At 37.3% G+C, this 22,274-nt stretch overlaps 1 protein-coding gene across 3 annotated transcripts in view; it reads left to right on the forward strand.

Annotated features, from left to right (window-relative positions):
• NEK11 (NIMA related kinase 11) overlaps positions 1 to 22,274 on the forward strand; it is a 267,788-nt gene that overhangs the window by 52,940 nt on the left and 192,574 nt on the right. For all 3 annotated transcript variants that reach the window (XM_074270948.1, XM_074270949.1, XM_074270950.1), the window contains exons 3-4: positions 6,018 to 6,183; positions 21,291 to 21,409. In XM_074270948.1, coding sequence (XP_074127049.1) covers positions 6,018 to 6,183; positions 21,291 to 21,409 — 285 coding nt within the window. The remainder of the gene's footprint in view (positions 1 to 6,017; positions 6,184 to 21,290; positions 21,410 to 22,274) is intronic.

The raw sequence follows: 22,274 nt of genomic DNA on the forward strand, positions 1-22,274 counted from the left end.
GGATTTTCTCCTTTGTGTGGTAATTCTGCAGCTTAGCAACAATATTCCGTGGTGTTCTTTTTTTAGGGTCTATTTCAGAAGGAGTTCGATGAATTCTTTCAACATCTACTTTCCCCTCTGTTTCTATTATCTCTGGACAGTTCTCTTTGATAATTTCCTGTAAAATAGAATGTAGGCTCTTTGTTTGGTCATAGTTTTCAGGAAGTCCAATGATCCGCAGATTATCTCTCCTAGATCTATTTTCCAGGTCTATAGATTTTCCCAGTAAGTATTTGATGTTATTCTCCAGCTTTTCATTTTTTTTTTTTTTTGTTTTGTTTGACTGATTCTTGGGTTCTCAATGAATCATTCATTTCTATTTGTTCCATCCTGAATTTTAAGGAGTTATTTTCTTCATTCACAGTTTTTAGTTCTTTTTGTAAATTCCCAATTTCGTTTTTAAATGAATTATTTTGCTCTATTGAATTTTTTTCCATTTCCCTAATTTTTTTTGAGAATTATTTTCTTTTTCCAATTCAGAAATCCTATTTTCTTGAGACTTTTTTATCTTCTCCAATTCAGAAATCCTATTTTCTTGAGACTTTTTTATCTTCTCCAATTCAGAAATTACTTGGTGGATTTTTGAAGACCACACAAGTCACCTCATTTTCCACCATAGTCTTTTCTGATGACCAGAGGCAATTCTATGTGGAGATGAGAGAGAATTACATATCCTTGTTATGTTAGGGCAAAATAATTTTACTTTTGTTAACTGCCAAATGACTTATGAAAATCTCAATACAATCTGACATTGAATCTGAGGAGGAGAACTGCCTCCAGTAGAAATGATGTGAAATGAACCTAAAAAGGTTTGTTGTGATTATTGAGGGCCAGACTTGGAGGAGTCTGAATTTTATCCTAAATACAACATAGAGCCACTTTAAATTTTTGTATAGAATGTCGAAATGATATTCTGTGCTTTCATGCTGAAAGCTGTGTAAAGGAAGTATTAGTGAGGAGAAGGACTGGAGTCTAGGAGGCTTTCTAAAACAGGTCAGTGAAAAGGTAATGGGGGTTTGACCTACAATGGTGCCTTTGTTGTGGAGGGGAGATAGATGTGGGAGGTCTTTTGGAGATAAAAATTTACAACTGATATTGGATACATGGGCTGAAGGAGGGCGGAAGGTGAGGAAATACTGTTGTTCTCAGAAAATGGAGACTTTGGGAAGAGAAGGGTGGAGGTAAGGGGAAGATAATAAATTCTGTCTTGGGCATATTGAATTTGAGATGCTAATGGAATATCCAAGTGGGAATCAACACGACCAGTAGAATATTGGTACTTACAAGAGGGGCATTCTTGTTCAGGATCACTAGAAGAGTTTCTCAATATCCTGAAGGCCACAAGCCTGTTTTCCTCCTTCCCTTCCTCTTCTTGTTTAATTATAGGCCCAATTCATACATTTTCAGTTTTTCTCCTGGATATTTATATTGATGGACAAGCTCTATAACTTGTGTGACCAACTGCATGTCATACCCCCAACAATAAGCATTCTTTACCCACTTGATTTTTTCCTGTGCAGTTGATTAGGCCAAGTTCTTTTGAACGATTATGAATCTTATCTAGGATGCTCTGCAGTGTTTTGGGTCATAAAAACAAAGAAATGAGTCAATGAAAGCAGCCTCTATTGAAGATCATGGTTCCTGTGCAAATGTAGCACCTTGGACAGGGGTCAGAGGAATCATCTTTGGTCCTTTCCACGCTCAATTCAAGGGTCAAGAGGGAGGCCTTCATAATTTCCCCAGTTATTAATGCTTACCTTAGCTCATAAAATCACTTTGTTTTTATTTGGTATATAGCTTGTATTTATTTGTCAATACATTGTATCCTTCTCCCTCCCCTCCACAATAATGTGAGGTACTTGAGGGAGGGGACTGTATTTTTGTATTTGTATCCTAATTGGCACTTAATAAATGCTTGATAATTTATTTTTAGGATGCAGCTTCATTTATGACCCTGAATCTCTGAGGCAAGATTAAATCTATCTGAGAAGCCCTTTTTTCATTTGGAGTGGATTTTCTGATTTAAGATTTGAAAGCTGTATGAGGAGGCTTAGGGCTCTAGCATCCTTATCTCCAGTTGTAGCTGGAGTATGGAAACAACTAATTTCAATTCCAGAATGGCTTCTGTGATCTTAGCTTATTGATCAGTTCAGTTTAGCAGTTTCTTCCTAAGGAAAAAGGCAAATAGAAATTTTAGGATGCTTAAATTCTTTCTTTCTTTTTTTTGTGAGACAATTGGGGCTAAGTGACTTACCCAGGTCACACAGCTATAGTGTTAAGTGTCTGAGGTCAAATTTGAATTCAGGTCCTCCTGACTTCAGAGCTGATGCTCTATCCCCTGTACCACCTAGCTGCCCCAGGATGCTTAAATTCTTTGCAGGTAAAAGTGTATAGGAGGGAATAGGAAAGAGAACAAAAAATGAATTTTATTTCTTATGTTCAGAATCAGAGAAACCAAGTAAACATTATTAGGTACCTACTGTATACCAGACACTGAGCTAAGTGCTAGGGATACAATCAGGGGGCGAAGAAAATGGACTTTTTGGAGCTCAGGAATTTATATGATTTTCTTTATCAGCATCATAGATCAACCTGAAGAATATTTCTTTTCCAAGTCAATAAGCTGCCATTGGGGAACATAAGCCCTTTGTCTCACTGAGCTATAGTAATGTTTAACTTCTAGGAAATAAATTTAGAAAAATCAAATTTCCACACAATATTTAATTGAACCCAGTAGGGGCAAAGACTATTATTAATCAAAGTAGTGACTATATGTACGTCATTTAGATTAACTGTTTGCCTGCTAGCTTAAAACTTGGTAAAACTTTTTTGAAAAGGAGGTACAGTGCTGTACAATGCAATGAACATTTGTTTAGCAGCTGCAACAGACAGAGCATCATGGTCGGTATGGAGCACGACAATGATAATGGCATTTATAGAGCATTTTATGGTTTGCAAAGCATTTTACAAGCATCCCGTTTTATCCTCACGACAATCTTCAGAGGTAGGTGCTATTATTGTTCCCATTTTGTAGTGGAGGAAACTGAGGTAGGCCTAGAGGTAAAATGACTTGTCCAGGTTCACACAAGCAGCAAGTGTTTGAAGCTGGATTTGAACGTAGGTCCTCTTAGTGCTGGGTCCCATTCTATCCACTCACTGGGCCGTCCAGCTCCCTAGGATTCAATAGCAAAAGAAAAGCCGGGTCTTTCCTATGGAAGTTGGGGGCGGCGAGGGGTGGAGGGATGTAAGGGAATTGGAAGAAGGGATGACCCAATAATCAGGGCAATCAGAAAGACTTCCTGCAGGAGGAGGCACCCAAGCTGAGCCTTGAAGGAAGCTGCAGATTCTCCAAGGCAGAGAGGAGGAAGCAAGTTCCAGGGCATGGGGTGGGAGGAGGAGGCCACTGACTTCAAAGAGAAAAACCAGGCTAAGAAAAAGTCTCTGGGGGAGGGCCCTCAGCTCAAAGCGGGGCTGTCTGGAGGCTGAGGTTTATGGCCCGTATAAAGTTTCTCCCAAGCTGTTGCCTTTTTGATCCACATTTGTGGTGCTCCCCAAGATGAATCGCTGAGCCAATGACAAGCTATCCTTGACATGTTGAATTTTATTACTGTCCTCGGCTTCCGAACATCCTCTATGAAGTGATCTATAACGGAGGAGACTGACGGTTTGTCAGCTCTGCAAAGTGACACGCTCTGTCACAGGAAGGCAGACTGCTTGGTGTCAGCAGCGGAGATCCCCAGCCTTGATGGCACTAACCCAATCTGAAAAGCTGTAGACAAATCTTAATTTATGCTTTATCATCCGGCTGCCAGATGGGTTCAGGCAACTATATGTAAAAATTCACGGTCTGTTACTCAGTAATTGATGTTTGGAAGGGAGCTATCATATGGAGTTTGACTGCGTTCTGTTCCCAATGTCAGGAGAGTGTCTTTAGTTTGTATAAGACTTTGTATTATTGTGTCTAGCTCCTATGACTTTTCCGGCTATGCAACAATGGGCAGTCAATGATTTGGAGAAGAATGGAAGAAGAAAAGGAAGATGTTACTCTTGTTTCACATGTTATTGAAAATCATCAGTATGCATACAAATATGTAAGGAGAGGTAGATGATTATAGGCCCCATTTTGTGTACTTAACAGCCCTATAAATAATAATAAAAATCACTATTTTATCATTTTACTCAGTTTCTTGATGGGACATCCTCTCTGTAAAATGGAAAAGCTTCTGGTATAAAAATGATAATAGACTCTATTATCTGTTCCCTTGAGGACCACCCCTAGCTAAGTTAGCCTTAGAAATAATTTCATCCCCAAGAAGTAAGAGATACTCCTCATCAGATACCACAGAAAGAAAGAATTCAGTTCTGTTTGGCAAACATTTATTATATGTTGGACAATTGAAAATTGGGTCTAAGATTTATCATTAGGGGGAAGATTGCCTTCAGAAAATTGTACAGCTCCTTTAATAACCCCAAACTCCCCTTCCCCTGAAGCAAGTTCTCCCCTTTTATTATTTAAAAAATAAAATATTATTGATATGTTTTGTTTTTTATGGCATCTATATTTCACAAAACATCCTTCCTTCATTGAAAGCTATCTCTCATAACAAAGAATAAAAAAGAAGAGAAATAATAAAACAATAAAGAAAACTAAAATAAGCAATAAAATGATAAACAGCAAAAGAAATGGGTTATTCAAAATTAACCGACATAAAGAAAAAGTCTGCTGTTCTATATAGTATTCTACACTCATAGATAGCCCACTCTATCCCACTTTTACAAAGAAACAGGAAAGGAGGACTTTTTGTCTTATGGAAGAAGTAAAGTCTCTGAATAATTAAAGTATCCTACAGGGGACAGTGGAGAGGTAGATTGTTGAAGCTTTAATACTTAACATATGAACTTTAGATAAAAGATGGAGTCAGGGGGGTATATGAGTGATAAAGAAAACATGCTCATTTTAGGGTCAGAGCTAGGTAGCAGGATGATCGCTGGGGCCTCTCCTGCCTTCTTGAAATTCCAAGAGAATTGGGGAAGGGTTTCTCAGCACATTGGGTGGAACTCTGGTAGTGAACCCCGGAAAGGAAATGAACAAGAGTTGCCCAGGGTGCAAGGGGAAGGATGAGCTCTGATCTGAAGAAGGGTGGGAACTTCTGCACAAGTGAGGTCCCTGATTGCTGTGGCCAAGTACTAGGGGCACAGTCTCCCTGAAACAGAATTTGATAAAGGTTATACGTGAGCATTCATGCTAATCTTATTTCCACATTAGTCATGTAACATAGACCAAAAACTTCCACAAAAATAAAGTGAGAAATAGTATGCTTCACTCAGCATTCAATCTTCATCTGTTCTTTTTCTGGAGGTGGAAAGCCCACGAGTCCCTTGGAATTGTCTAGGATCATTGTATTGATGAGAGTAGCTAAATCATTCATCACAGTTGATCATCATACAGTACTGCAGTTATTGTGTATAATGTTCTTCTGGTTCTATTGTCTTCACTTTGCATCAGTTCATGTAAATCTTTGGAAGTTTTTCTTAAATCATTCTGTTTTATCATTTCTATTGGTACAATAGAATTCTATTACAATCATATGCTGCAACTTGTTCAGCTGTTCCCCAATTGATGGGCATCTCCCACTTTCCAATTCTTTGCCACCACAAAAACATGCTATATTTTTGTACAAATAGATTTTCCCCCTTTGCCTTCTTTGAGATATTACTGAATCAAAGCGTATGCACACTTTTATTGCCTTTTGTACATAGTTCCAGATATCTTTCCAGAATGATTAGGTCTGTGTAAAGCTCCATCCACAAATCTATAACTAATTTAAGCACTGGTCTGTGGGTGTGGGGCTGGGGGGGTGCAGGTGGTCCTTGTCCTTGATCTGTGTAGGATTGGAGGCACTGGGCTGGCACATTGACACAGTGTGATGTAGACTGACTCCATGCCCTTAGCCATTCTCTTCTCTCCTTCACTGCAGAAAGGTTTTGAAGGAAATATCTGTCGGAGACCTGAAGCCAAATGAAACAGTTCAGGCAAACTTGGAAGCACAGCTCCTCTCTAAACTTGACCACCCAGCCATCGTCAAGTTTTATGCCAGCTTCGTGGAGCAAGACAACTTCTGCATCATCACCGAGTATTGTGAGGTAAGGCTCCGAGCTAATTCTGCAGTCTGATGGGGGCAGTGCTTCTCTGCTGGAAACTCAGTAGAACCATCCTGCTGAAGAAAGTCTTTCAAAAAACAAAATCATCTTGAAAACCTGGACACCAAACTTAGGGTGGATGTGAACATCTGAGGTCCTTGTTCTGCTACTAAGAGTTGTCTAGGAAGCTAACAAGTTCCAAAGGAGGGTTCTGCTCTTTTTTTGGTTCCCTTAAACTATCTACTATTTTGAGAGAATTATTGCAGCTGAATGTTAAGAGAATTCCTTAGGAATTCTTTTTTTTTTAAAAATCCAAATAATTTCCATAGTAATTTCATGGGAATTGAATTTTGTGATATGGGAGAATGAGTAGATAGAACTTATAACATTTGCTTCTCTCATATAGAGGTCCCAGAATAACTAATATGGGATCAAGATGCTTTCTGGGTTCACAGCTGTTCAGCCTAATTGGTTTTTTTTTATTATTATAGCTTTTTATTTACAAGATATATGCATGGGTAATTTTTCAGTAGCCTAATTGTTTAGGTGCATCTAATGATACTTACTTTTTCCCTAGGCAGTAGAGGACTCAAGTGGTTCAAACCCCAACTTATGAGTAGCTTAGTAGGATTTGCAATAAAACATCTTCCTAACCCTCCTTAATCTAAAGGACATTCTTACACACACACACATATATATAAATACCTTATACACACATATATATCTTACATATATGTATATATATATATTTACATATATATGTATGTATATATGTTACCAGTGGGGAAAACGAGTTTTCATAGGGATTATGCATGAAATGTGTGGAGACCCAACTGACATCTCTAATTAAGCAGAGCTCTTAACTTAATGTTTTCCAGTGATTTCTAAGGCTTCTCTCCTTGGGTTGAAGCATCTCAAATGCTTTTGGGCTCACAAAGTATGGTATCTCTGCTGAGCATGTTGCTCTGCTGCTTCATTAGTCCTACTTCTTGCTTGCCAGGGTCTTTTCTGAGCATTTCTCTAGCTACTATCTTCCAGGCTCATCTCTTTGGGGCCCAGCAAGCCATCTCAGCCTCAGTCAGTTAGGGTATTATGCCTAAAACCTCTCCTTGATAAAGTCAGGTCAGCAAGCTCCTTAGTCCTACCATCACACTCAGCTGACAAAAAAGTAGAGTAACCTCAGGGAAAGATTAGCTATTTTCTTCTCTAATTCTATAAAAGCTCAAAACCTTCCATTAAAGATAGCTATTTAACTTAGCTCTCCATGTTCTTTTATATTCCCAGTATTGCCTATGGCTTGGTTGCAAAGGATGCAAGCTGAGAGTTTTCCATGCATTTATCTTAAATTCCTATCTTTATTATGCATATCTATCAGTTTGATGTAAAATATAGCTTTTGAGCTATATCTTTGCCCAGAAAAAACCTTTAGTTTTCCTTTAGGTAAGTTACCCATTTTCATCCTACAGAAATATTTGACATCTCTGTACCTTTTTTTAATCCACCTGTGAAGTGGAAATGCTCATGGCTTTCTTTGCTAAAGATTTGAAATTTTTTAGTAATGGTTTTGAAACATTTGTTTACTGAAGGCAAAAATTCTCTCCTATGATAGGAATGATTGGTTTTGAGGCTCTTTTAGGATCTGCTAGAGGGAGGAGGACAGGGAGTGAGGATGATGTCCAGTGTGGAGGTGATATTGTATGAAGATATCCAGGAATTAGCATGTAATCCTTATTCTAGAATAGTATTTTCTTTTAAGGAAAAAAGGGGTTTGTTTTCTTGTTTATAAATCCAAACAATTCCCAGGATATTGTCAAAATGAGTTTGGGTTTAGCTGTAGGCTAATGGTTGTGTAGCACTTCTGCTTCCTTAGCCATTTAACCTTCACAGGCATCTGATGGTGTTTACTCAATAGGCAAATTTTACCTTTTGTTTCTTCCATATGTTTTACCCTGTCAGATGAGGAAATAGGACAGGAGAAGGGAAAAACTGCAAAGGGAACAGGAGTGATATGGGAGAATGAGTAGATAGAACTTGTAACATTTGCTTCTCCCATATAGAGGCAAAGAGAATCTAATAGAACATCTTAGTTCAAAAATATCCTACATTTCACTAACCGTAGCTTCATTTGGGTTGCAAGGTGCTAGATAATTTGAAATGCAAATCTACCCCCTCTTCATTTAAATCATATTTGCTTTGTGTAGAAATTAATTAAATAAAAACTTGTCTGAGTTCTAGTTTTCAGTTTGCGGAGACGTTGGTTTTAGTTGATGTCTGATTTGATGCAGAGACTAGTTTGAAAGACTGAAATTTTAAGATTCTTCTAGTTAAGACCTTTTCTTAGCATCAAGGTAATTAGGTTAGGGCCATCTGTTTTGCCCAGTGTCTTCCTTGTCTAATTACGGTCCCTAAAACAAAGGTCGAGACAGGGAAGAAAACAAGAAAGTATACTTATTATTTTTTTATTATTATAGTTTTTTTATTTACAAAACATATGCATGGGTAATTTTTCAGCATTGACTCTTGCAAAACCTTCTGTTCCAACTTTTCCCCTTCTTCCCTCCATCCCCTTCTTTAAATAGTGGATAGTCCCATACATGTTAAATATGTTAAAGTGTATATTAAATACAATATATGCATACCTTCCAGTCCCCTCCACTCTTCTCAGGGTTCTGAGGATTTTTTCTTCATGGAGAGTTTAGAATGCTTCCCTAGGAATAAGGAGGGGCTACAGTAAAAATGCCACTTTCTTCCTCCAAGGGATATCATGAAGGAGAGCTGATTAACCACTCAGCTAATCAACAGTATTTTTAAAGTGACTGCTTTAAGGATACAAATACAAAGTATGAGGCAATTACTATTCACAATTACATTCTGGCAGAGAAATTTAACTTTTCTTTGTGTCCTGGACCCCTCTGGCACTCAGGGAAGCCTATGGGCTCTTACAAATTATATTTTTAAATTCATAAAATAAAACACACATGATTACAAGAAAATCAAGTCTATTGAAACGTAGCCATAAAAGCATTAAAAAAAATAAGTTCACAGACCCTAGGTTAGAAACTTCATGTTTTAATGGGTTTAAGTGATGGAGTTGTATATGTAAGAGCATATGGAGCTTTGGGTAGTTATGTTAAATCCAGGGTGGTGATATTGTTGATATTATTAGCATTGAATGCTCACTTATAATATCGGTAGTAATCAATAAATTCAATGCTTATTAATAACACAGTTATAATAACTAACAACATGGAGCATGGTATATGAAAGATACTTTTGGTTCCTCATTAACCTCTGTCTCCCCAACCCAAGGGTAGAGGATGACAAGGACAGTGGACAGTCATGGCAGCCTCAGCTGGGCTCTCTGATACCTCCACTTAGCCTCTGTTCTCTTCATATCCCGGCATTCTGTTGGATGCATGGTTCTCTGGGAATCTCGTGACCAAGCATACTCTTCAGGAAATATCCATCCTTCCCTATGGGAAGACCAAAACCCTGCTGGTCTTAATCTCCTCAAAAACAAAGGCCATCTTTAGCACTGTAATCCAGGTCCCTAACAGACATTCTCCCATTGCTTGACTTTGGCAAGCCACTTGCTCCTCCATGCCTCAGTTTCCTTACTTGTAAAATAAAGGACTTGAACCTGATGGCCAATAACATCCCTCCCAGCTCTGGATCTTTGCACAGGTTGTGTGCCTCACTTTCCTCATCTAAGGTCCCTCCCAGCTCTAAATCTTTGATCCTGAGATCTTGTGACCTGTCAAAAATAAGATATTCTGCTGTCTCAGCCCTTGAAGTGGATCTGGGGTCACCTCTCTCCCAGAATGCGGTCTCTGAGCAGGACCTCACAGGTATGAATGCAACACGCCTTGAAAGTGCTCCTCATTCATCATGACTTTCTCATTTCCCTTTCCTTAACCTCTCTAGTTAATTCACCATCTGTTTCCGAGACAAGTGATGACCAGTATTACTGCTATCACACTGACTTTGTAACAGCTTGAATTAAAAAAAAAATTTCTCTACTTTAAAATACTTCTTAATGGCCTCAGTGAAAAAAATATGTACCTTTCCTCTATGTGTTAATTTAAAAATGATGGGTAGTTTCAAAATAGATTGACCTGTTCTGTCAGACAGGAGGTGGGTTGCCATGGCAGCAGGAGCCGGAAGGGCAAAAGGAGCATCGGCAGATTTCCAGGGCTCTGCCAACAGTCTGAGCCGCATCAGATAGGCCCATTTCTTAGTCCCTTGTTGTTGCCATATATCGCCTTCATTTTCAGACCCACAATTACCTTCAGTTCACACAGACCAGGTAGCACCCTCTCTTTTCTTAGGAAAAATATAAAAATTTTAAAAGGACAGGCCTGCCCCATAGGAATATGCTATTAACATCAGAGAAATGGAGTGCTCTTCTCTTTTAGTTTCTTTTTAAGAAATTGGAGTGATGTGCAGAGAAGGCTGGCCTCTAATTAGGATTAAATACAAAGTGAACAGGATTAGGTAAGTAGACAAGAAAGACAGGTAAGCTCTCTTCAACAATGAGAGGATCCAAACCAGTTCAATAATGAAGAGACTCAGCTACATCCAGAGAGAGAACTATGGGAAATGAGTGTGGACAACACAGAATTTCCACTCTTTCTGTTATTGTTTGCTTGCATTTTTGTTTCCCTTCTCAGGTTTTTTTAAACCTTCTTTCTAGATCCGATCTTTCTTGAGCAGCAAGATAACTGTATGAATGTGTATACACATATTGGATTTAACATATATTTTAACATGTATTGGACTACAGCCATCTAGGGATGGGGTGGGGAGAAGGAGGGGAAAAGTTGGAACAGAAGGTTTGGCAAAGGTCAATGTTGGAAAAATTACCCATGCATGTGTTTTGTAAATAAAAAGTTATAATAAAAAAAGGTTAAAAAAAAAGATAGACCAGTAGACAAATAGATCTGGATAGATGAGATGGGTAGCTGGCTGGCTGACTGAATAGACAGGCAAATTGAATGCTTTTCATACACATCAGGCACTCTACTAACCATTGGAATGGAAGATTATTCCATATCTCAACGCTCTTACATTTTGATAGGGGAAGACAAAGCACAAAAGGGGATATGGAGGCAGCAGAGCAGTTCCTAGGAAGATGGAACAATCTGGAGAGAGAGTTAGATTGAAGGGGAAGAGAGCAGTGGTTGATCTTCCTAAGAAAGAACATAAAATTCAATCCTCTAAATCATCCTTACAATAAAATAGTGGCTAAGAGGCCTCTCTAGCCCTTTAGAACAAAAGTCAGCCATCCAATAAGGCCCTCCTAGCTGGGACCTCTAGAGTGCATTTAATCTGGAGAGTCAGAAGGGAGGTAAAGAGTGGTCAGCCTGGATTTGGGCAGGCTCCTCCCTCTCCGTTTCTTGGAGTAGGCAGCCTTGTCCATGGGATGCTCTGCGGGTGCCAGCTTGTGCTCGGGTTCTGTGGGTGAGTCGGGCACACCCTCCCCTGAGCTGTGGCAGCTTTTCCTCTTGGAATACTGGCGTACTAGCAGCAAGCATCTTACATGAGGGAACTCAACCACATACTCAGTAATTTTCATTCACACCTATTGTTTATGAAGAAGAATTGAAGTAATTTGACATTTGGGATGAACTGGACGTGGGCTCACAGTGGTAAGATATACTTTAGTAGATGTTCTCAGTCATGGACCCATAGAATCATGGGTCCAGAGCTGGGGGCGCTCTAGGAGGCTTTCTGATACAACCCTCTCATTTTACAGATGGGGAATCGGAGGCCCAGGAGGGTAAAGTGAGAGTCCTATCCAAGCTCCCCATAATACACCTTCCACCTGTCTTCCTAATGGCCCTAAACATTTGCTGCTTCTGTGTATGGGTTGCCTTTGACTGGTGGCTGATAAATGATAGATCCACACTGGTCTGTGATAATTCTTCAAGAATGTCTAGCTGAACAGGCCTTCCAGAGGCTCAATTGTTTTGAGATATCTCTAGGACTCTGGAGCGACTCAGGGAGGGACACAACATGGCACTGTAATGGGAGCCCTGGCTGTGCAATCAACAGATGTGGCTTCCAGACCTGCCTCTGAGCATTATTCCTCAGGTGAAGGTCATTTTGGAACCAGGCAGGACATTGTCCTTTGTGGTTCTTCCTTAATGGTCCTGAGGGCTGGATTTGGAATCACAGTGTCCTGGTTCTATACCACCTTAGCTACTCTAAGAAGCTCTGAGATCCAGGGCTGGATCACTTCATCTCTCTGGACCTCAGTTTCCTCCTGTAAAAGGAGGGAATTGGACTAGATGGACTCTAAGGTCCCTTCTTCTAGCTTGAGGATATATTCCTTAACCTACCAGAAACAGCTGAGACCCCTTTATAAGCCACAGAAATCAGCGGCATAGTGTCCAATAGGAAGCTTGTCACAGATTCTCCTCCCACAACCATTAGGATTTATTTTTACCAATACCGAATTTTCACCAGGTTAGTTAGTGTGTGAGATAACCTTATAAAGGCTGCTGTGGTTCAGTCATCCCATGGGGATGCCCCGGCCGAGCTGTATCCCAGAATTACAGACCAGCCCCAAAGAGGGGCATTTATCTCTTTGCGTGGCCCCTTTTGCTTTTGGACAGTTCATACTTTGGGGAGTGCGAAGCCTGAATTTGCTTCTCTGTCACTTCTACACATTCCCTGCTCCTGGTTTTGTCCTCCAGGGACAGGCCATGAGTCAAGGCCTCCTTCTCAGGGCCCTGTGGAGACAGGTCCTGTTCAGCCCATCCTCATCAGTCGTGTCTTCAAAGCCCTCTGACATCCTGGCTGCCCTCTGTCCTTATTCTTCTTTAACCGAGCTGCCCAGAACCAGACCCAGTCTTCCATGAGGTCCGGCGGCAAGGGCAGAGCACAGAGGAACCAATCCTAAGGCACGTTATGGTCCATTCTTGGGCTTCTATGTTGTACTGCTGACGTTCAGTCCATGAACACTCCCAGGTCTTATTGGGAATAACTGTGAGCTGCTCGTGGTCTCTCTTATTTTATGCTCGTGAAGCTGATTTTATGCCCTATGGAAGACCTCCTGTTTGTCCCTACAGAGTTTCCCCTCATTAGCCCGAGCCCACTGCTTCAGCCTGTCATGCTTCTTGTGCATCCTTGACTCTATACCTGTGTGTTGGCCATCCCTATGTGCTGTGGTGCCTGGAGTCAGATCAAATCTGGCTTTCTGTGGCCATGTGATCCTGGGCAAATCACCTAACCTTAGTTTGCCTCAGTTTTCTCAACTGTAAAATGGGAATAATCAAGCATCTGCCTTGTAGTGTTGTAATAATTAAAATATTTTTTAAAAGTAGTTGGTATAGTGCCTGGCACTATGTAAATTGTTAATCCATTATTTGCCCTCCCCCTCCCTTTTTTTAAAAAACAGAATCACATAATTAAACTAATCTAACTGACCCTTACCAACTTTGTTCAGCCTGTAAATTTGACAAATATTGATACATAAGCCTTTCATGAAGTAGTTGATAAAAGTGTTCATTATGGATAGATTTCCGTGGGTTTTCCACTGGAGTTGACATTGCCTGCCATGTTGACATTGATCCACTAATAATGACTCTTGGAGTTCAGCTATCCAACTAATTATGAATTCATGTTTGTGTTTTCTTCTAATCCACATCTCCCTATCTTAGCTCTGAGTAGTATGATTTACTTAATAAAGAGCTTTGCATAAATCTAGGTAAACAACATCCACATCATTCTTTTCATCTCCTAATTTCGTGTTCTAGTGTGTAATGAGGAGAGTCTATTTTTGATGGAGCCATGTTGCTGCTATTTCTTTCTAGTCATTCAGCAACCATATTTTTACTTATCTATTTTTGAATTTTCCCCCAAAGTCATAAAGTCAAACTTAGTGGCCCATAGTTTGTGGACTCCATTCTTTTACTTTTTTTTTTTTTTAATAGAAATAGCATTTTTCTTTAGTCTTGTGTCATCTCATTCCTCATAATTTTTCACAAATTACTGATCATGGCTCAGATACCACATCTACTATTTTTCTTTCAGCATTTGGAGATGTTCATCCACTGGAATTAATCTTTGATGGCTGACTGTTCCTTTATTGTCTTCCTACTTATCTTGGACATTAAATCATTGTTAGTCATTTTTGTTTTGTCATTTTTAGGATGAATGTCATTCTTTTTGGAAATAAAACAAAACAAAACAAAAAAAAAACCAACATAGGAGTTGAGTAGCTCTGCGTTCACTCTCATTATTTAGTCTAACCCACGCAAAAGTCTTTTTTATCTCTTCTCTGATCCCCTCTGATCCCGGTGTAGCTTCAAGGCTGCTTTCTTTGGTGGTTGTTGCCATTTTTCTTAGCTCCTCTCACCAACACTGCCTCATTCTGAGCTGTAGCATTCCTGATGCTATTTTTAGGGAACCATCTCACCCTCTAAGGTTCACCCTTTTCTTACCTGACCTCACTTCCATCACTGGTGCAGTTGTTTTAAATATACAAATATATTAGTGATTTCCCCTTGCTTCCACAGGCAAATCTTCAGACAAATCCAATATTTCTACCTCTCTGGACTTGTTTCCCTCCTCTTGAGAGTTTCCCGTATCCCTCCTGGGCTGACTTCCCTTGAAGCATTTTATTTCATGGGATCCTAGTTTCTTCTGAACCCCTTAAAATGTGGGTGTACATCAGACTATGACCAGATTTCTTCTCCCATCACAAACTCTGATGTTCTTTTCCTTCTAAAGTTTCCTTCATTCTCTCTCCAACAACCACTTCTTCCTTATCAGATCCAGAATAGAATTTCCACTTGTTGTTTTCTTCATCTTTTAAAGAATGAAATTATCACCAGATTATGAGGTCCTTTTCAATTCAAGTTCTATAGTTTCATCAATCAATCAATCAAACATCCATAAGGCAAGTCAAGAAGTTTTTAGCTACTCTGCTTTTGGCACAGAGAGAGCTCCAGTAAATCTCTATAGTCACCTGTGTCCATTATGTCATGCCTCTGTTGCAGGATTTTGATCTTTCTCAAATTATTTCCCTATTTTCTTTATCTGTCCAGGTGATCTGTAGTATGCTTCAGTAAATCTCAATTCCTTTAACTGTAAGATAAGGTTATAAAAGTACTCATCTCCCAGGATTGTTGTGAGAATTCAATTTCTAAAGTGCTGACACATAGTAGGTGTGTTATATAAATGCTATTTTTATTATTACTTTGATGACAATTTTTCCCATTTTTCTTTTCTTTGATCTTGACCCAAATATTCTTCCTCATGTTTCTTACATCTGATTTTTGGATATCCTTACATGATTATACCTTCTTAATATATAATGCTACTTTACTCTAGCACCTTTTACCCACCTTGTTTCTTCTGAAAAAGGTATATCCTTCTAATCAATGGGTTTTATCTAGTCTGAATGACATCTATGGGTCAGATTTTCTCCCCTTCCACTGACTTTGGACTAATTCTTTGTTAACTTTGGGCATTTGTGTATAGATGCTTTAAGTCATGAGCTTACCACTGACTCTTTTATTGAATTTTGGGGTATATTAGCTGCTTTTCTTTCTTATTTGTGACTTTATAATGTCTCTAACTTAAGTGTTTCATATAAACAATCTTCTCCAAACCTCAAGTCTTTCATTAGTATCCTTGGAATAGGGCAATTTTGGGAATTTAGGATTACTACAGGGAGACTTGGCTCTCCATAAGGCCTCTAGCCTGTCAGAATCACCTTTAAACCAGAGTAAGATAGTTATGGACTACAGAAATCCTCCTGAGCCTGCCCTGTAAAGACCTTAGAGAGCAGAACCCCCATGGAGGTTGGGGAGCAGAGATTATCCAAGGTCTAAGATGGTTCATAACTCAGTATGATCCCATAAACTCCTATTTCTGTGTTTTTAACATGCCCCAAATCTTTGTTCATCGTTTAGGCAATTATTTTTTACTTATATTCATAAATATATTCAGTTAAAAGCTAGCAAGCAAATCCATGTTTATTGCAAATACACAACTATAAATCACCTGCTATATCCTTGAGATTTAATTTTTATGACTTTTTATGCCCTAGGAACATTAAGTACTTTCTCAAAATAGAGTGGAGTAATTCATTTAAATGACTGGGATTTTTAAAAAGAAAAAACAGTACTTTATGGATTAAACCATTATTTCACTACATTTCTAGAAATAAAAATAAATTCTGCCACTTTACTCTTGTTCATGTAAATTCAGCTCAGCAGGAAGAACTCTTACTTGAAAGGAATTTGAAGAAAATTAGCAACTGAAATCATGAATGCCCATTCACATTATCAATCATCTACTCCATGAATATTGCATTATATACTGCAATAACAATTTAGAAATTGGATTTTCTTTTTTGTCTTTTAAGAGCATAATATGGCTTGACATCTCTTATGGCTTTCCTTTATGAAACCCATTGTGGAGATGAAAAAATTCAAAGGAAGATAAATGTCGGTCTTCAGGGTTTTACAGCATAACAACGGGGCTTTTATTTTCCATTGCCTGGTATTTTTCTAAACAATGCCATAGGCTTTTAAAAAATGATTGTGGAAGAATTCCTGCCACATTATTTAGCCATGGCTTTGCTTAGTAAAACTTTTATCTTTTTAATTGTCCAAAGGAGCAGCTTTATTTTTTTTTTTTGTCACTGAGATTTAATATAAGACAACTCTTTGTAAGTACTAACCCTAAAAAGTTTTTTTTTAATGCATCTGGTCTTAAAGTTCCAATTTCATCTTAGTCAGAGAATGCCATTCTTTTCACTTTTTAAGACTAGCTTTATCAGCTCCTAGTAATGAAAAAAATATATATCTGAGGCTTAATGTTAATCTAATGTTAAAAATGGCCCTTTGAGTATTTATAATGAAACTCTCCAAGATGGAGTAGAGATGAAATATCAGCATGATACAATTGAAAGAGTACTAAGTCAGAGTCTTGGCTAAGCTACTGACTACCAGTGTATCATGAATTAAGTCATTTATGCATTTTCATGCTACTTATGTAAATGTTAAAGAGCTTTATAAAGTCAGATATTATTAGTTTCATTAATATTGTACAGGAGCATTAATAAGCATGTCATTGTCAATCTCACTATTTTCAGAATAGAAAAGACAAGTGATAGTGATTTATTTAACAACAACATTACTGTTAATGTCATAGATCCCTTGTGTAAGTGAGATATTTTCAAAGCATAATGTTTTACTTGATCTCCAATTCAGGAGGAATCAGGAATGTGATGGTAGTCAAAAATGGGACTGGTTTAAAAGAAGTCCAACATCCACAAATATGGAGTTATAGTTCCTCAGTTCTTTGCCCTGGTCAGACCACTTCTAAAGTAGAGTGCTCAGTTCTAAGAGCTAAACTTTAGGAAGGGCTCATTTTAGAAGCTAGAAAACATCCACTAGAAGACCACCAAGATGACCAAGGGCCTTGTCTTCCAAATTTATAAAAAGAATTGACTGAAGGAGATGAAGATTTTTTTTCCCTTAGAGAAATGAACACATACTAGGATAACCATCACATGAAGGAGCTTTGTCTGTTTAGTCCCAGATGCAAGGAGGAGAGTGGCAGATTTAAGTTTAAGGTTAAGAAAAACATCCTCTCAACTCACTTCCAGTTGATCAATGATGGACAGAAATAACTATACCCAGAGATGGAACACTGGGAAGCGAATGTAAATTGTTAGCACTACTGTCTGTCTACCCAGGTTACTTATGCCTTCGGAAGCTAATAATTAATGTGCAACAAGAAAATGGTATTTATACACATATATTGTATCTAGGTTATATTGTAACACATGTAAAATGTATGGGATTGCCTGCCATCGGGGGGAGGGAGTGGAGGGAGGGAGGGGATAATTTGGAAAAATGAATTAAAAAAAAATCCTATCCAAGAAAAGTTTAAAAAAAAAAAAAAAAGGAAAAAAAAACATCCTCTGACAATTCAAGCTGTCCCAAAATAGCGTCAGCTTCCTGGGGATGAGGAGAGGATTCCTCCCTCACTGGAAGCTTTCTAGCAAAGGCAGAATGAGTATTCTCTGAGTATAGTTATAGTGGAGGAAAGCTCCCTTTTCAAGATCCTTTAAACTCTAAAATTAATAAAAGGGGCAAGGATAATATAAAATCATGTTAAATGAAGAATAATTTCTAGGTAAACTTATTTCACTTGGAATAAGTCAGTATTAATTTTAGCTTCAAGTTAAAATAAATACCCTTTTCATTACAGTTGTGTCAGAAAAAAAGAGTCGCCATTAGAAATCACTATAAGTTATCTTTTAGGAATGCTTAGAAAAATTGAGCAAACTAAGAAATAACTGTAATTTAAAACTTATTCCTGGAATTACTATGAGATCAATCAAAAACATTAGCATTGTTACTTATAAAAACAGTTTCAAGAAAGGAATATAAAATTTTAAATCATGATTTTTCTGAATTAACAATTATGTTGCTTTAAAGAAATTTTTTTTTGGGTGAGGGTTTCTTTTTAATGTATACAAAATATAAATCATTCATTGTTAAGCAATGGAATCATCATAAGCTTTATTCATTAAAATCTCTACTACATTCATTGAAAAAATTCATTTTTAGATTTCCTCCAACTCAAATGTGTGTTGATTTGGTTATTACCATTTTTTCAGGTTTTTTTTAGTCTTATTGTCCCTCTCTTAATAAGAGTGTGATTTATGGGCCATGTCTATAGAAATTATAGAAACTTAGATTTGGGAAAAGGTGGGGGATAGAATTAAAATTTTTTCTCAGACCACTAGGGTCTAATATCTATGCTGGATCATCACTTATAATCGTTGTTTGGAGAAAGAGATTACATTGAAATTTTTTTTTGCCAATCTTATGTGAGGCAGTTGGAGAAAATATCACAACAGCTAGGCAATTCAGCAGCAGCAGGTAAGAATAAATTTGACTCCTGTTTCAGAATCTTCCAAAGATAAACCAAAAGAAAGTTTAGCCTAGAAGAAGTTGAGCTTAGAAGTAGCATTGCTAATGTAGAATAAGAAGGAAAAATCAACTTGGAAAAATGATATATACTTTTATGTAGGAAATTAATTAAATAAGTATTTATTAAATATCTGTCATATGCCAGTAGAATTGGCAAAAATGAAACAGCCCTTCCCACCAAAGGACTATCTGCATTGATAGATGTCCATCAGAGAAGCACATACATATGTATAAAATTACATATATGGTACACATAGGTATATAAATATATACACACATAGACATATTCACACACTCAACGTATATGCATATACATTGGAACTTACTTTGGAACTTAAAGTCTTATAGAGTTTCCTGGGACATTAATTTATCTAAGGTCACTCAAACAAGATGTGTCATAGAGGAGACTTAAACTTAGGTCTTACTCCTGGTGAGCAATGTCTCTTTCCACTAAACTGCCCTCCTTTTCATGTCTATGTGTCTGTGGTTTTTGTATCAAAAATCTTATATCAAAAATTCTTCCATGGCTCTAGGCTGGCTAGTAAAAATCTCTTGAGGCACTTGTAGGAACATTGGGTTACTGTGACTTGAGTAATTAGCATGAACTTCAGAACAATGGGAACCTGGGGTGCCTGTCCATAATTTAGCCCCTTACACTAATCACACAGATTGTGTGTGTATGGCTTACTTTCTGAGCTAGTTGTTCGCTTCGATTTGCTTTGGCTCTGAGAGGGGTAAGTTCCTAGAGAGGGACCATTCTTAAGGATTTAGCTCTGTTGTAAAGGAATGCACTTGCTCTATTCACCACGACAATTCTTGAGTCCCCAGTGATATTTACTCAAAACCAAACACTCACAATAATGACATTTTTATATCTAAAACATAACCATTTACTTAATAGTTAGGCAAAAGAAATAATAATATCACCATATTCATAAAAACTACATTTATAGAAGTAACAAATATAATCCACATATTAGTGTATTCCTACAGATGCACTCAGTATAGGTAGGGGAGAGTGGACACATATTTACTGAAACCTGCCAAGAGGGCCCAAGAGTGAGGAATTCTCACTTCTTCTTCTAGAGATGGAATTTTCAGCTTTCATGTCCTCCGCCTCAGGAACTGCTTACACAAGTTCTTTCATGAGAGTCGTTTCTGTGTTCAACATATGCTTCCACTGCCAGTCGAGATCATCCATGATCCTGAGCTGAGTGTACCTACACAGGGAGGAATAAAACGGCAGCCTAATTAGCTGGTCACCGGGTGACTTCTTTGGTCCTCTGCTCATGTGAACTCTTTCTTAATAGCATCTCTAGTATCCATCACTTTCAACATCAAGCTCAGACGATGTAGTTTTGAAATTTGTCATTTCATTGCCTTCTTATCTTCCTGGACTCAGATTTGGGCTTCTTTCTGATAGTGACCATACCTCAGTTTATGATTAATAGCCAAATTATGATTTTTGTCTATGATTTAATAAATTATATTTGTTTCATAATCATGTAACAATTCTGGTATACATATCCTTCTAATATGCTATAACTTGTTACATTCATAAGGGTAACTGATTCTCCCAGATATCTAAGTCAGGTATAGTAGTGAGAGAAAGTTGTGAAAGGACAGATTTCAAAATTGCATCATCTAAGACCTTCACCTTCTTGACACTGGTAATGATGGACACTAGAGTTATTGAGGAATATGTATATACACGTGTATATGTATACTTTCATACTTTATCTCTGTGTTTGTGTATATATATATATATATATATATATATGCTATATATACTAATATATATTTACTATACACATATGTATGTGTATATATATACTTTTTTCTGTCTTAGTGAATATATCTTTGTGAATGTGAATGAGGATAAAAATCTTCATAAGCTATGTTGATAGGATTTAGAGTTGGAAAGGACCTTAAAGGTCAAATCCAAATCTCTCATTTTAAAGAGGAGAAAATAAAGACTTTCAGAGATTTAAAGCCTTGTTTGAGGTCACACAAATAGTAAGAAGATATTGTTTCTTTTTGGTCTAGGGTACTTAGCATCTTTTAATATTAGCTTTGTTTAAAAAAAAAGGCTTTGAATTTGATGTTTCAAACTGAGAAAAAACATGAGAGAATGTATTCTTCTTTCAGGGTCGAGATCTGGACTATAAAATTCAAGAATACAAAGAAGCTGGGAACACCTTTCCTGAAAACCAGATAATAGAGTGGTTTATCCAGCTGTTACTGGGAGTGGACTATATGCATGAAAGGTACAGTTGCCAGTTACTATAAACAGCTTTATCTGAATTTGTATTTAATAAAGGAGATTTTTTTTTTATGTTTGAAAGAAAATTAAGGAAGCCAAGTGATCGGTTGTTCTTTCAAATATTAAGCTCTTTGAGAACAAATATTTAAAACAACAATAACTTTCTTTTGCCAGGCACTTTATAATATTCATTGAATGGAACAGTATCTATTCATGGTTATATTTATGAACATTTGGAAAGACTGCTCAATCCACAGTTAGAAGCATAGTATTTACATATATATATATATATACATACATACACATATATATATACTTAGATAGTTATATATATATGTTAAATATATATATAACATACTTTATATACTATAAACACTATATACAATATATACACTATATAAATCATATAGTGTTTATATATATAAAGTATGTTAAATTTGTTTTTAAAGAGTTAATCTTAAATAACAGAAACATACATTTAGTTATATTTTGTATGCTGTATATATGTATAATGTTAAGGCATTTATTTTATATAATTAATGCACTTTATGCCAGAATCAAGTCGTAAAACTTTTAGTGCTCAAGTAGTCATTTGGTCACCCTGACATCTTGGAACATTTTGGCTGGATTGACATATACAACGTTTTGGGATAGTTGAGGGAGAAAATACACTTTGGTTTAGGTTGAATGGATATTTACACCAAAAGCCAATTCCACACAAAAATCTCCAATTATGAAGTCAAAGTGTATTTTGTATGTTTTACTTATCTGTAATGTGTCTATTTTGAAACCTCTTACATCTTTTCTAATGTTTGAGTGATAACTTAAAAATATTTTAAATAATCTCCATGGAAAAATAACAGTAGAAT

Source organism: Sminthopsis crassicaudata, chromosome 5 (assembly GCF_048593235.1).
Source record: "Sminthopsis crassicaudata isolate SCR6 chromosome 5, ASM4859323v1, whole genome shotgun sequence".
In the NCBI taxonomy this organism is placed as follows: domain Eukaryota; kingdom Metazoa; phylum Chordata; class Mammalia; order Dasyuromorphia; family Dasyuridae; genus Sminthopsis; species Sminthopsis crassicaudata.